Consider the following 14,805-nt stretch of genomic DNA (forward strand, 5'->3'; position numbering starts at 1 on the left):
CCCCACCGACACACTCACACGCTCTCAATGGCGTACACGCTCTCACATGCATATTGAAGAATCACTCATAGGAAAACAATGCTGACCTGTGTAATAATGGCATGATGAAATGCCTCAATAGCCTTGTGTTCATGCAGGCTGAAGCATCTGACGCTTGAATATGCAGCCTGTCGCCCACAAAACAACCCAGATTGCGTTTGTACACATACTTGCACTGTGTTTGGGATTTTACATTATTTTTATGGCTAACCGTTTGTACTGGAAATAATGAAGATTGCCCATTTATGACGCATTCAGAAATTCAGGCCACTTAGTCCAGTAAAATGGGATGGTGATACTGAAGTCATTGGAAAAATGTGCAGATTCTCTGAAGGTTTTGCGTTTTAAGTTTTGCATTATGCATGCTCCTGGAATGTTGTGCATGTCATAATCGATGGGTTTTCCAGAAATGTTTACCGTTAGCAGTTTCCCCCACAAGGTGGCAGGATTGTGCTGTATTTGAGAACGGCATGAACGCTGGGTTATGATAGTGCTTGCAAGGTAGAATTGCATTGAAATTTCTCTTAGAACTTGTTGTATCTTAATAATTTGTCTTAATGCAAATTCTAATAATTCTAACATATAATTATTTATTTATTTTTACATTTATTTTAGCCTTGATGCATTTTAAGTTTCTTTAAATGTTCTAATTAACTTCCACTTAAAAAGGTTATCTTTAAGAAACTCAAGTGTACTCACTTTTGTTGCCAGCGGTTTAGACATTAATGGTTGTGTGTCGAGTTATTTTGAGGGGACAGAAAATGTACACTGTTATACAAGCTGTACACTCACTACTTTACATTGTAGCAAAGTGTCATTTCTTCAGTGTTGTCCCATTGTTTACTAAAAAGGAGGGGTGTACTCACTTTTGATGAGATACTATATGAGGAGTTCAGATGCAAAAGCCTCTAAGTGCCATCTGAAATTTCCTTCTAGAATGATCATTTTTATCAAGCTTGTATGTTTATGTTCATTTATTGCACTTTGATGGCAATGAAAATTACCTATTAATTGTCATTAAAGTGAAATGACTGAAATTATATATATGAGCTTGATAAAAATACTCATTTTAGAAGAAAATTTCAGATGGCACTTAGAGGCTTTTGCATCTGAACTCCTCATATATATATATATATATATATATATATATATATATATATATATATATATATATATATATATATATATATATATATATATATATATATATATATATATATATTAGCTGTAATGCTATTTTCAGTTTCTAAAAACGTTTTCCATTAAAGAACTTAAGATTAAAGAAACTCCCTTGAAAGTGTTAATATCTATAAGAAATATTTAATAATATAAATTTATTTCATTTTTTTGTTTTTACCTCATTGATTATTTTTTCTATAGTTTCTATAGACTTTAAAGATATTTAAGATTAAAGTTTGATAATGCCTTTAACTTACACTTGAAAATGTAATCTTTAAAAATATATATTTATTCATTTTATTTTTTACATGTTATTTTGCTCGTTTTCATTTTCTACCTAAAGAGATTGAAGTTGAATTGAAGCCATTAACTTACAGTTCAGCATTTAAAAAAACTAACCTGCAGTGATGGTGGTATTTGCAGACTGAGTTACGATTGGCTGTCTTCCATCTGTTTGCATACTGGAATGTGATTGGGCCTTCTGCTTTTGCATCCATTTATTCATCGTTTTGGCATATTATCATTAATATCTCTCTTTTTCTCCCTCTATCTATATTTAGTTGTGCTTACTAAGGCAAGCATCACTAATACTATTGCTCATACTTAAGGTTGGTGATCTAAACAAACCCCTAACTCTAAATATAAAGTTATTACTTCAAACTATTCGGCTTATAGAGGAGAGGAGCGCTAATAGTTTTACCTAGCAGACAGAATTCAAGGGTAAAAAAAATAATAATCCATTTTACTTACATTTTTGAGTTGGACCAATAAGAAAGCACCCAGAACACCCAACCAATCCATCCGGAACACTTTAGCAACTGCTTAGCAACACCCTGGCAACCACTCACAACACCTTAGTGTTGTAGTATGACGTTCGCACAGATTTTCTTCAAAAAACTTCTAGTTTTACCTAAAATGTTATGCTTTTGCTGCCTTGCAAGCATTAGTATTTCATTTATGAAATCTAGTAAACTTCAGTGTTGGTTGAATATGTGTACTATAAACTATTGTATATGAAGAAAAAAAGAAAGGTAAACCTTTGTAATAATTTGCACTTATAAATCATTAACAGACATTGTATAACGCTTAACAGATCATGAGTTAATATATACTCAAATAGCTAGAAATATAAGATAATTTGCTTGTTAATATGTATCAACTAATGATTTTAACAGATGTTGTACAATGATTAATAGCTTATTTGTTGAATGCTAACATTAATTTAAAGGGTTAATGAACTGCATTGTTTATTTTATAATGTTCTCTGAGGTCCAATTATAATGTTATCAAGATTTTGATATCAAAAAACATCCTAATTCAGAAGTAATAAGCTATTTTCTATCCTGTTTTTGACGGTTTGAAAGTGATTGCTACTGTGATTGGGTAACAGTTTTGCATATTAAAATCATTTTCAACGTCCCCGCCAATAAACATGTGGAATTGTTTTGAAAACTTCCGATGCTGAAAAACATTTTGAAACATTTGCCAATAATGTGAAACATGTGCTTTATAAGTCTTGGTTGTGGCAATTTTAGTTTAAGTACTTATAGTTGACAGTTATGACAGTCAAAACAATAACAAAAGCATCGTTCTCTACAAGTGTTTTTCCGTATCCGATAATTCAATGCATGCCGAAGCAAATCACAACTATCACATTATTCAATATGACTGCGGGGCCACAGTATAAATGCTCAGTACATATAAAGCAATCTAGTAATAGTGACACATGGTAAACACTGTTACTCACACTTGTGTGTTGCGACATTACTGTCAAATCCAATGAAGTTGCACAGCATCTTTTATTTTAATCTCAGAGTCTAACTGTGTCTTGTTTAAAAACGAATCCGCAGTAAAATGAAGCGAACAAACCAACAGTGTCTTTCTGACTGGAACTTCAGGAAGTTTGTCTACGTTTTCGTATTGTCAGGATCAGAAGGAAGGCAATGCAAAGACTGTTTTTCCACAACCTGGCACTTTAAAATTTCTTGTAATCCTCTATCGTATTGTTGCTGGCGTCTGTCTCGTATTTACTTCTACAATGACGTGCGAGAAGGCTAAAGAGGCAATGATGGAGAAGTAGGCGTTGATGTTCTTCTGCAGATGCGCGGTCTCTTATCGCACTTTGACGTAATAATGTGACAAAATGCGAAATGAGAGGTTTTTTGAGATTGGTTTCAGTAAAAGCTGTTTTTCTGATTTCTCAATTCATGACCTTTTTAATGTCATTCGATTTCAGTTCATATAATGCACTTATTTATATTTACAAATGTACAAATGCAGAAAGGTGTTTGGTAGCTATGATCCGGATGTTCAACTGAAAATTGAACAATGTAAGAATTAGGGATACACCGAAATGAAAATTATGGGCCGAAACTGAAAATTCTGAATCTATTTTTATTTTTTTAAATAATTATTAGTTTCTTATTTTATAGTGGAGTGGCTAAGTGCTTATGTTTGGCAGAATCGTTCAGTTTATGATACAAGCGTGAAAATTGGCATGAGCAGTCTCCATGGGTCACTTGACAAGAAAATTGTCCGAGCCACTTGAAATTTCAAGATGGCGGCAATTTTTCAAGATGGCCGACACCTTAGTGGAGCTGTTAAGTGATATAGTGGTTTATTTGGTGATACAAGCATGAAAATTGGCATGAGCAGTCTCTGTGGGTCACTTGACAATAAGCCACCTACAGCTACTTGAAATTTCAAGATGGCGGCCATTTTTCAAGATGGCCACCACCTTAGTGGAGCAATTAGGCTTAAGAAATCATTTAGTTGGTGATACAAGCATGAAAATTGCCATGAACCTAATTGCTCCATCTTGAAGTTTCAAGTAGCTGTGGGTGGCTTATTGTCTAGTGACCATCAGAGATTGCTCATGCCAATTTTCATGCTTGTATCACCAAATAAACCACTATATCACTTAACTGCTCCCCTAAGGTGTCGGCCATCTTGAAAAATGAAAAATCTTGAAATTTCAAGTGGCTCGGACAATTTTCTTGTCAAGTGACCCTGAACACTGAACGATTATATCACTTAGCTGCTCCACTATAAATGAGTTTTATAATTATAAATAAATACATTTTTTTATAATTGTATTATTATTATTATTAGACTTTTTAATTAAATTCAATAACTTTACTGAGTCTGAATTTAAAAAATACAAGCCAATAAAATGAAATAACCACACTTTTATTGAAAGTAACACACCAAAATTGGACAGAAAATATATTAAAATAATATTGAATATCAATGTATTATTCTTCATTCAGTTCCGTGCAAGAGAATGAGATTTAACTAGGGATGCCCCCAACTAAAGATTTTTCTAGTCGACCAGTAGTCGTTCATTTAAGCCATGAGTCGACCAATCGCACGTTTATGTTAATTATATAATTCTTGCCGGAAAGCACGTGCAAAAGTAATGATTATGAATATTTCGGAAAAAATAGCAAGGAGACATTTTAATAGTTTGTTAAACATTCAAATGTACATTTACAAATAAGCTTTTAATCATTGAATAACATTCTGTTTAAATCATTGGTAGATTATTAAAAAGTGCTTGATCATATGAATTGAAATTTGAATGACATTTAAATTGACATTAATGATCTGTTGATCATTATGTAATGTTTGATAAGTTCATTTAAACATTAACAAGCATGTTATATAATAGCTATTTGAATATATATATTAACTAATGATCTTTTAAGCATTACATAATGTTTGTAGATTAAGAAGTGTATGATCATCCATTAAGCATTATGAAATGTTTAATGATTTATTAATTAGAGGTGTTATTAAAAGGAATGTCTAAACTGCTTTACCTTTGTTTTGCAGTTGAATAATTTGGACCCAGAGCTGAAGAACCTGTTTGACATGTGTGGCATCTCTGAGGCCCAGCTGAAAGACAAGGAGACGTCTAAGGTCATCTACGACTTCATTGAGAAGAAGGGTGGTGTAGAGGCTGTGAAGAATGAGCTGAGGAGACAAGGTGAGACACTCGCCGCACTGAACACCTGCGATTTGTGGCCGTCTCACACTGACATGTCTGACTATCAACCATACGCTGTCAGAAAGTCTGGCCTGAATCTACAAAAATAGTTTTCCCAAGGCAACTTCATTCTAACTACATGCAAAAACAATTTTCTCTCCAAATTAATCTTAAAATTCACAAGTAATTACAAAGGCCAATTCATCCTTTTATGATATTAAAGTAATGTAGCTGGCCTGTAACATGTTCCTCCAAGGTTTTTACACAGAAGTTGGGTGCATATATGAGCATTTCTATATTTGATCAATACATGTGGTGTTCCTTCAGGTCCTCCCAGGTGGAGCGGTAGGTAGAACGTGTGTTTCATGCTCAGATTTGCATGTATAAGAGCTGAATTTTTGCAGATTGGCATGAGTTGTTATGAAAGATTTTTTTTTAACACTGAAGTGCATCATAAGTGTAACCAAGTTCCGTTTAACCTACATTTAATGCAACTTTATGGGAGAATATTTGTGTATATGTGGATACGTTTCATGATTCTTCATGAGGCATTTGCGTTGATCTCTTAATAATATGCCTTGAGAAAGTAAAGTGTGAAGTGCCATTTGTTGCTGATTGGTGTGATTTTTGTGGTGCAAAACTTTGGTAGGATTCTTCCTCTAGAATAAAAGTCTTGCTCCAGCTTTAAAGACCCCATGAAATGGGTACACTGTTTTCTGGTCAAAGTGTCTGTAAGTGGTCCATTGGCTAATATCACATCCTACTAAAACAAATGCGGGTGGGACAGCAATGGCGAGCTTTTCGGGTTAGAAATCCAGTAATTTCAGTAGGAATCCACGCAATCTAAAAAATTTCACGTGAGGGTCGAAACATTTCATATCTTGAGCAAAATAAGCAAGCTGACATTCAGTACAATCTGTCTTTTATTTAGAATACATACAAATGTAATTTACGTCTTTTAGATTGTCAAGAGATTTAAAGCACTGTTTTTGAAGAGTGCGCATGTGCCAACGTGCTCTACTATGTAAGAACGAGCCTATGATTGAATCTGGAAATAAAGCAAAATAACTGAGAAAAATGAGAAATAGTCCTCAGATGCCATGTCTGTAATTTATAGCAAAACATCTAGCGTTAATTCGATCTCAAACAGATTCATTAAAAGAAGTTGTTACTCCACCACGTGCGTGACGTCATAAACCAACGTTGTTGAACGACCACTTTGCGACAGTACGGTTTCGGGAAACAGTCGTGACTAGCTAGTGGATTTCTTCAGCGATGCATCGTACTATGGTAGTTAAGCAGCGAGTTACGTCGTTGTTCAGGAAACACCCCTGACCAACAGAAAGCTGCTTGGCTTGAAGGACTTCTGTGTAAGTTTTGCTTCATACATACTGTTAAAAATATACTAAAATACTAAAAATATTACTATAATACTATAATATATCTGCTAGTTTATTTTCTCAACTTTTAAGAGTACACTATTGTACTGATGCTTCAAAACTAATAGACATGGATTAAAAATTCCAATTTTCGTTTCATGGGGTCTCTAAGCTATACTAATACATGAGGTATCTATGTATTTATTTTTATGCTAACAAATCTTTTTCAGCACCACCGCCTCCTCCCTCGCGGGGCGGCCCGCCTCCCCCACCCCCTCCTCATACTTCCGGGCCACCACCTCCCCCACCCCCATTGCGGGGGCGAGGAGCCCCACCACCCCCTCCACCTTCAAGAGCACCCACCAGCGCTCCCCCTCCGCCTCCTCCATCCCGGCCAAGTATGGGAGCGCCTCCACCACCACCTCCCAGCAGAGGGCATCCACCTCCCCCTCCACCTGCCCCCAGCTCTATGCCACCTCCCCCGCCACCACCACCTTCATCAGGAGGAGCCGCCCCTTCTCCACCGCCTCCTCCACCACCTCCTCCTGGACCTCCTCCACCTACTGATGTGGATGGAGGCCACGGCGAATCGACGCCCTCGCCCATGGGCGGGAAGTCAGCTTTGCTGGATCAAATCAGGGAGGGCACTCAGCTAAAGAAAGTGGAGCAAAACAACAGGCCCTTGTCGTCCACAGGACGTGACGCGCTGCTCGACCAGATTCGACAGGGCATCCAGCTCAAAACGGTGAGGAGTGTAAACGCTTACCCATCCTGATGCGTCTCAGAAAATGGTGAAAGATCGCCTGCTTCCTGTCATTTAGCTTTAAAGGGTTTTAAAGGGGAACTATGCAGTTTTTTTAGCTTAATTTGGAAGAGTCGCCAATGAGTTTTTACGACAGTGTTATCAAATATCTATTCCGAAGCTGTAGGGGGAGCTCTATAGAGAAACCTGCGAGCAAAAAGCGAGAAAACAGCGAAGAAATTGCCAAAACTGCATAGCGCACTTTAAACAACTGGTTACCTGTGATGATTAAAGTTCAAAACGGCACACAGAATTTGAATTTAATTTGTCTCTATATAATTGTTTATATATATTTTATTGTAAGAAATTATTACTTTTATTCAGCAATGCATTCAATTTATCAAAAGTGACAGTAAAGACATGTATAATTAGTGGTTCAGTGGATCACAAAACGGTTCGGATTATATTATGGTTTTTGATTCACAGATCAGATCATTTTTCAGATCAGCAAAAAAAAAAAAAAAAAATTGAGGGGGAGGCGGCAAATATAAACACTTTAAGTACTTCTATACCACAGCAAAAACTACTAGCCTAACTAATAAAGTTCAAACATTATTAAAGGCAAGTGAACGGTCAGTAAAAACAAAGAATTTTAAATTCACTAATTACAAGCATAGATAAATACATTATAACAAAGTTAAAAAAATAAAGTCTAACTGTAGTGTACTCAGATCCAGATATGGAATGATTAGGCTTAAAATGTAAAATATCACTATAGTGTTCACTGTATAAATTTAATATAGATTAATCTTTGTTAAAGCTGTGTTTTGCTGTTTGATTAGCATTAATGACATAAACAGCAGCAGGTATTTATAGGCTGCTGTCACTTTAAGACCGAATGCACTGATCCAATACAATGATACGCATCCAATTTTTTTCTCAACTGTTATAACAGCATGCGAGGATCACATTGATGGTGAAACTTGTATGTATAAAATAGAAAAGGATAGAAAAGTTAAGTAAGTTCTGAGGAAAGATCTATTATAATTTGCTTGTAGACTGATTGCATTAGATTCAAAATAACAAATCAGACACTTTAAGTGTAACTCAAGTCTCCATATACGTTTTTATAATGTCAATCATTATATAATCTTCTAGGGACAGTTATTTTTCTGATTGCTATATTCTTGAATGTTCAGGTATCAGATAATGACTCAGGACCACCCACCCCTGCTCAGTCAGCGGGCATTGTTGGAGCTCTGATGGAGGTGATGCAGAAGAGGAGCAAAGCCATCCACTCCTCAGGTAAGTGCCTGTGTCACTCTCTCAAAGGTTTGTCCTAAACATGCCACTCAACGGCTGCAAATTTCTTTGTTTTTTTCCCCCCTCGGTTTGACGGTTCCAGTATGATTACTTGAGCTTAGAAATGCTCTAGCGTTGCTTTTTATGATGGCATGTCAAGTTAAAAGTAGTCCAATTTAAGATTATTTTGGTCAAATGACAGATTATCACTTTTTCCTCTTCATTCTTAAAACACAACATCTACATTTAAAGGGTTAGTTCACCCAAAAATGAAAATTATCCCATATTTTACTCACCCTAAAGCCATTCTAGGTGTATATGACTTTCTTTTTCAGCCAAACACAATCATTGAAAAATATCCTGGCTTTAAAATGGGAGTGGATAGAAACTGAGATTTTAAAGCCCCAAAAAAGCGCATCCATACGGCTCCAGAGGGTTAAAAAAGGCCTTCTGAAGCGAAGCGATGCGTTTTTGAAAGAAAAATATCCTATAGTCATATACACCTAGGATGGCTTGAGGGTGAGTAAATTATGGGATCATTTTCATTTTTGGTTGAACTAACCCTTTAAAGTCCATTGAGGCCCTTTTTCATTTGGGACACTTGAATATGAGCATGAGCTCCATTGTCAGTAAGTAATGAGATATTTACGGTGGTTATGCATCTTTTTTGGGCCCCCAGATGAAGATGAGGATGATGAGGATGAGGAAGACTTTGAGGATGATGACGAATGGGATGATTGATCCCGCAACACTAACCCCACCCAGTAGAGTAAATGATACTAAATTCTCACTTCCCCAAATTTTACTCTCATTCTTTTTTTCTTTTCTTTTTTTCAGAATCGCTGTATATTTTTGTTGCCTTTTTGCTTCTTTTTTTAATAATCTGTGCAATACCTCATGTAATCTGTAAAGTATTGTCATTTATCCTCTGTAAAATAATGTCCTGGAATAACCATGTGAAGTTTTATGCCAGGATTCATGATTTGTTGACCTGAATGTTTTTGTTTCCCTGTGAGTGGGGAAAGGGAGATGGACGGGACGCTTGATGTCCTTATTAATTGTTGATTAATGATTTAGATAACACTATTTTCATACCCTACTTTTCTGTACCTTCGATTTTCTTATTCAAATCCTAGTTTAGCATTCTTAGATTTGGTAAGAGGTTCTCCTATCAGAATATGTATGTCCCCTGTATTGTTTCCCTTGTAAATGTACACCAGGCTGATATATTGAGGCTATATATATTTTTGCACGAATAACAAAAGGAAATTCACTGCAGGATGAGAACACATTGGCTGAACACTAAATATGATTTCTGTGGTAATCACGATCAGCGTTACACAACATTGCACATCACAAAGTAGACAGTTTGGAGTTTTTGATTTCACTTTATTAACAAGAAAATAATATACGGTGAATTCAAACCGGCAAAAGTCATGGGTACAGCTTGCTCCTGAACGTGAAAAGCCATCAATTCACAAATATAGAATTTCCAGTCATATCAAGAAAAAAGAAAAAAGAAAAAAAAAAAAACTTCACAAAGTACATTTGTTAGAAGCTTTTACAGGTCAATGCTTGACTGACAACTACATTTAAGGTCATGGAGAAAACTACAAAACTTTGTGTACAATTAATGCTGGTTTAACAGTATTGTCTGTCTGAACTGAATTTTCTGTCCTTGTCTGTTAAGGATAGTGCTGAAAGATTTGTACAATTGACATCAAATCTTACAAAAGGGTTGGAATGTGGAATGAAAACACTAAATTCTATACTTAAATAAATGGTAATATTTACAAACCTGAGATATGGGGCTTTTTTTTTTTTTTTTTTTTAATCTACATTTTCGTAGTGCATGTAGATTTTAACTTTTAACGTTGTCATCTTATATATACTTGTGTATATCTGTACATCTTTTTTCTTTGGCTAAATTTATTTGATCAAATCAAACAGAATGAACCAACTATTTGCATGACTGATCCGTTGGAATCCAAATCATGGGAATGAGCTTTCAACTATTCAAAGCTATTGAAATGTCAACTATTTTCTTTTTAGATTTTTACCATATGATGTAAGTTATAAAGAAGCTATCCAAACTGTACTTATTGACCATAATATTTATTATTAAATATGTATGTATGTATATATAAAAAAACCTAGGTCAATTTCAAAACTGGAAAAGAGAACAAAAGTTTTAATTTGTGTTATATTTATTATATAGATTAATTTTATCAGAGCTGTTTCATACCTCAGGAACAATGATGATTGGTCACCTGCAGGAAAAAAAAAGAAAATGCTGGTCATTTTAATGTTACAACTACCAAATATATTACAGAAAACAGTCCATATCTGTCAGAAACAGAACCAGGAATAGTTCTCCCAAAAATAAACTCTGTTCATTTACTCATCCTCACATTGTTCCAAACTTGTGTTTTTCTTTTGTGGAACACACTATAGACACCTTTGACTTTTTTTGTGAAGTCATACAGGTATGAAATGTTAAATAGATGACAGAATTTTCATTTTTGCATAAAATATCCTTTAATTTACTTTAATTGAAAATTTGAAATAAGCACTTGATTTGAAACCCTCAAATAGCAAGTTTTCAAACAGATTGGCATGTGCATTACAACGGAAAAATGTCCATCTTTTAAATTTGAACTATAATTTACATGCTGATAGAAGTGTTTTCCACTGCCTGGCTAATAATTTCATAGTAACTTAAATTATCTCAGCCAGGACAAACAATGAATGAATCATTCAGGTCTTGGTATAAAATGTAATTATTGCTTACATTTTTGCAATCAATTTCTAAGATACCTGACTTGGCAGGGTTGGTGTTCACCACACCCTTAGTTTGAAAGTTTTTATTCTGTCCAGCTATATTGCAATATGTTTGGGTACTGTGTTTCTAAGGCTTGGCTTCTCCAAGTCCTGGACAAATGTTAAACATCTTACCCTTCGTAGTGTACCAATGCTGCTGCCACGAATGGCTGCCAGTAGATCATCACGTGTTGCCCCTTGGGCGCCTCCCAGATTATTTCTGTCATCTTTTCTTCTCAAAGGTAATTTTTTTTCATCTTGAATGTTCTTGCTATGTTTGTCCCCTGTGAGTTTGTGTCCTTTATTTGCATTAGCCTGGTTTCGACCTACACTATCCATTGCTGTCTCTTCTTGTTGCTTGACCATTTCAGCAATTTTCCTAGTCGGCACATTCTTCACACTATTTGGCTGACTGTGAGGTTGTTGTGGTATATGAGAAGAAACCAAGTTCTGCTTCACTAGCTTAGTGTCCTTGTCTGTCGAAATATGGAATTGAAAAGACTGCGTGTTGTCCATAGTGTCCCATGTCTTTGATCGTTCTTCACTTCTTTCCAAATTGTCTTGCTCTTTCCTTTGCTGTAGCCGCTTTTGCCTCTGGCTGTCCTGGTTGTGAGTTAAAATGCCAGTTGCGCTCATCCTTGGGCCAGGTAAGTCAAAGTGGTAGCCTAGTTTCAACAGGGTGGTGTTTTTCCTCAGCAATTTCACCATCTCCATCTCCACTTGGCCTCCACAGATATGCCGCTGGTTGTGGAATCGGAGCTCCACCAGTGTGGTGTTGTACTGAAGTGACCCAATCAAAGCCAGGATACCTTTGCCTGAAATGAAGTTAGACTCAACATTAAGGTTGGTGATGCTGCAGTTTTTCTTCAGCATTTTGGCCAAGGCCAAAGCTACTTGGTCATCCGCATGGGTGTTGGCAATGCTGAAAACCTCAACGTGAGTGTTTGAGATCAAGGCATTTGCAAAACTCACTAAAACCCCCTGGGATATGTTCTCGATGTTGTTTAGGTTGACTTCACTCAAGGAGGTGTCATTACTCAAGATGTTCTCCAAGGTCTTATCAATATCAGTGGGATTACTACTTGGCCTATCTGGAGAAATGTGATGGTGGAGGGCACCTTTATTGATGCCATTAGGTTTTCGACCGCTAATGCCATTCCCCTTGCAATCCAAGTCCACAAAGTTCCAATTGCTTGACGTAACTTTTTTCTCCCCATCACCCCCCTTTCTAAACCCCTTATTTTGTTGCTCTCCCTCCTCTTCATTATCTTCAGGCTCTTCACTGCCACATTCCTGTTCGCTCTTATCTGTCTGGCACTCATCCATGCTGTCCTGTGTCACCATAGAAAGGAAAACAAGGTTGAGCACTGGCATACCTCAAGCAATGAGTCTTAATTAAGAAAGACTATTAACAGCTGAGACAACTGCACAAGCAATAGCTATGTTTTATGGAGGCAATGTTGCACTTACACCGTTTTTGGTACTCTCATTAAAGAAACTGAAATTTGGTTGTTTTATGGCAGTTATTTCTATATTTCAAATTATGAACTGCTCATTGAGTTCCACTGTTCTTAAAGTAAGCTAATCCTAATTATCCCACAAATCACCCCTTATAACAAGGGGTGAGCTACACCCAGGAGCTAAGTTTGACAGTCCTGACTTAACTGTAACACTAATACAGTGATGTCCAATCCTGCTCTTTGAAGGGATCTCAAAAAAAGTTTTCTAACCTTTATTAAATACACCTGAACCAGGTATTTAATGTCTTCAGGAGTACCCTTCAGGAGCAGAATTGAGGACACGCCTGGCCTCAGTGGACAACTCAAAGATACTTAGACTTAATTCATAAAGGGAAAAAACTCATTCTTAATCCTTTAATGAAGCTGCAGATTTTTTCATCCCCAAGCTGGGACCCTGCTTGTGGAGACCTCCCAATTAAACTGGGGACTTGGCACACCCATGGGACTTCTTGAGTTCCCATTAAGAAAGTCTATTTTGACTCCTACACAAATATAGCCATCATTTTATGTTGTTTTGTGGATGCGGATACTCTCTCAGAATACCTCAAATAGTACCTTTAGGGGTGTGCAACTAGTCACTTGGTGACATTAAAAAATGTAATTTAACTGGTACCTCAAAGTTTAAACATTATTCAATTGCTGCATTCAGACCCTACCTCTAGCAATCTGTGAGTCTCGTCCTCCCAGTACTTCAGCAGAGCCTCTCGGCAAAAAGTGCCCGTTGGCCGCTTGGCCGTCTGGTCCTCCTGCCTTAGCCCAGTGGGTATGTTCTCATCCGGTTCCATTTCAGCCATAACCTTCTCCAGCTCCTGGAGCTCCTCGCTGGTCAGGGAGGCCAGAAGTTCATCTTCATCTATGTCCTCATACTTTCCAAGCTCTTTTCGGTACCCAAAGTTGCTCATTCTTGTAACCCTATGTCTCTGTTGTGTGCATGAACTCTTACTCTGACTTGTATCTGGGATTAGTGTGAGTTTGTGTGTGGGTTAGATGCACTGTTTGTCTAATCTGGGAAGCTGGTGGAGGAACTTAAGGGGAGGAGGGTGCAGAACAGAGTATCTGCATATGATGGTGCCTATCCATGGGGACACCAAGATTAGTTTACATGAAGAATGTGAGTTCATTTTGTAGTGGCGAGACATGTCAGCAACTGTTGGCCAAAAACAACATAGGAGCTGCCCCTTTAAGGAGACCTCTAAAAGTAATCTAATTTGTGTTAAGTACCCATTAATGCCAATGCTTTCGAAGTTAAATGCTAGATAAGCACATATAGGTGTGGTGTCCAAATACTTTTGTCTCTATATTATATATGCGTTTAATGTTTGACATTTTTGTTTTGTTCTAGCCTGGGGCATTTTCATATGTACAAATAAAATGGAAACATATCTGATTTTTACAGTTTTGTTTTTCTTATGTCAGCGGCAGCCCAACTTGTCTTTCACCCCGATTGCACATTCGATTTTAACCAATAATCATACATTTTAATTGTGAATATATTGCTTTACATAGTCTCCCAAATGCTGACTTTTTTTTTTCAACAGTGATAGAATTTAAAGCCAAGTCCAAAGGTCTGATTCCATGAAATAATAATAATTTTGCAATATTGAGACTTTTTGATAACCATTCATGGCATAGTAAGCTAGACAGTTCGGAACCAAAGAACCAACATACATTGCACTGTCATGATTTGGTTGCACTTTTCAAAAGTTATCACAACCATCTTTATCAGATGAAATTATCAGATGTACTTGAACAGGCACAGATAAGTACACCATAAACAACAAATATGCCTAATGTTTCTGATAGTTTATCACAAGGTTGGGTGATGCGATTGTGATA

General features: G+C 36.5%; 2 protein-coding genes across 5 annotated transcripts in view; one reads left to right on the forward strand and one right to left on the reverse strand.

The window, feature by feature from the left end:
• The window catches only part of wasla (WASP like actin nucleation promoting factor a), a 27,890-nt gene extending 17,459 nt beyond the window's left edge, over positions 1–10,431 (forward strand). For 2 of the 4 annotated variants that reach the window (XM_079860202.1, XM_079860204.1), the window contains 5 exons: positions 5,053–5,206; positions 5,534–5,551; positions 6,816–7,330; positions 8,527–8,632; positions 9,309–10,431. In XM_079860202.1, coding sequence (XP_079716328.1) covers positions 5,053–5,206; positions 5,534–5,551; positions 6,816–7,330; positions 8,527–8,632; positions 9,309–9,370 — 855 coding nt within the window. In that variant the 3' untranslated portion in view covers positions 9,371–10,431. The remainder of the gene's footprint in view (positions 1–5,052; positions 5,207–5,533; positions 5,552–6,815; positions 7,331–8,526; positions 8,633–9,308) is intronic. The other 2 variants (XM_079860203.1, XM_079860205.1) reach the window with 1 other exon arrangement.
• lmod2a (leiomodin 2 (cardiac) a) lies at positions 9,993–14,098 on the reverse strand. The gene is made up of 3 exons (XM_079860206.1): positions 13,626–14,098; positions 11,585–12,781; positions 9,993–10,899 (listed from the first exon to the last, which is right to left on the reverse strand). Exons 1-3 carry the CDS (start codon positions 13,869–13,871, stop codon positions 10,876–10,878), a joined length of 1,467 nt encoding a protein of 488 aa, XP_079716332.1. The 5' UTR covers positions 13,872–14,098; the 3' UTR covers positions 9,993–10,875.
• Positions 14,099–14,805: the final 707 nt, after the last annotated feature.

This window comes from Squalius cephalus (genome assembly GCF_949319135.1).
Source record: "Squalius cephalus genome assembly, chromosome: 23".
Lineage (NCBI taxonomy): Eukaryota > Metazoa > Chordata > Actinopteri > Cypriniformes > Leuciscidae > Squalius > Squalius cephalus.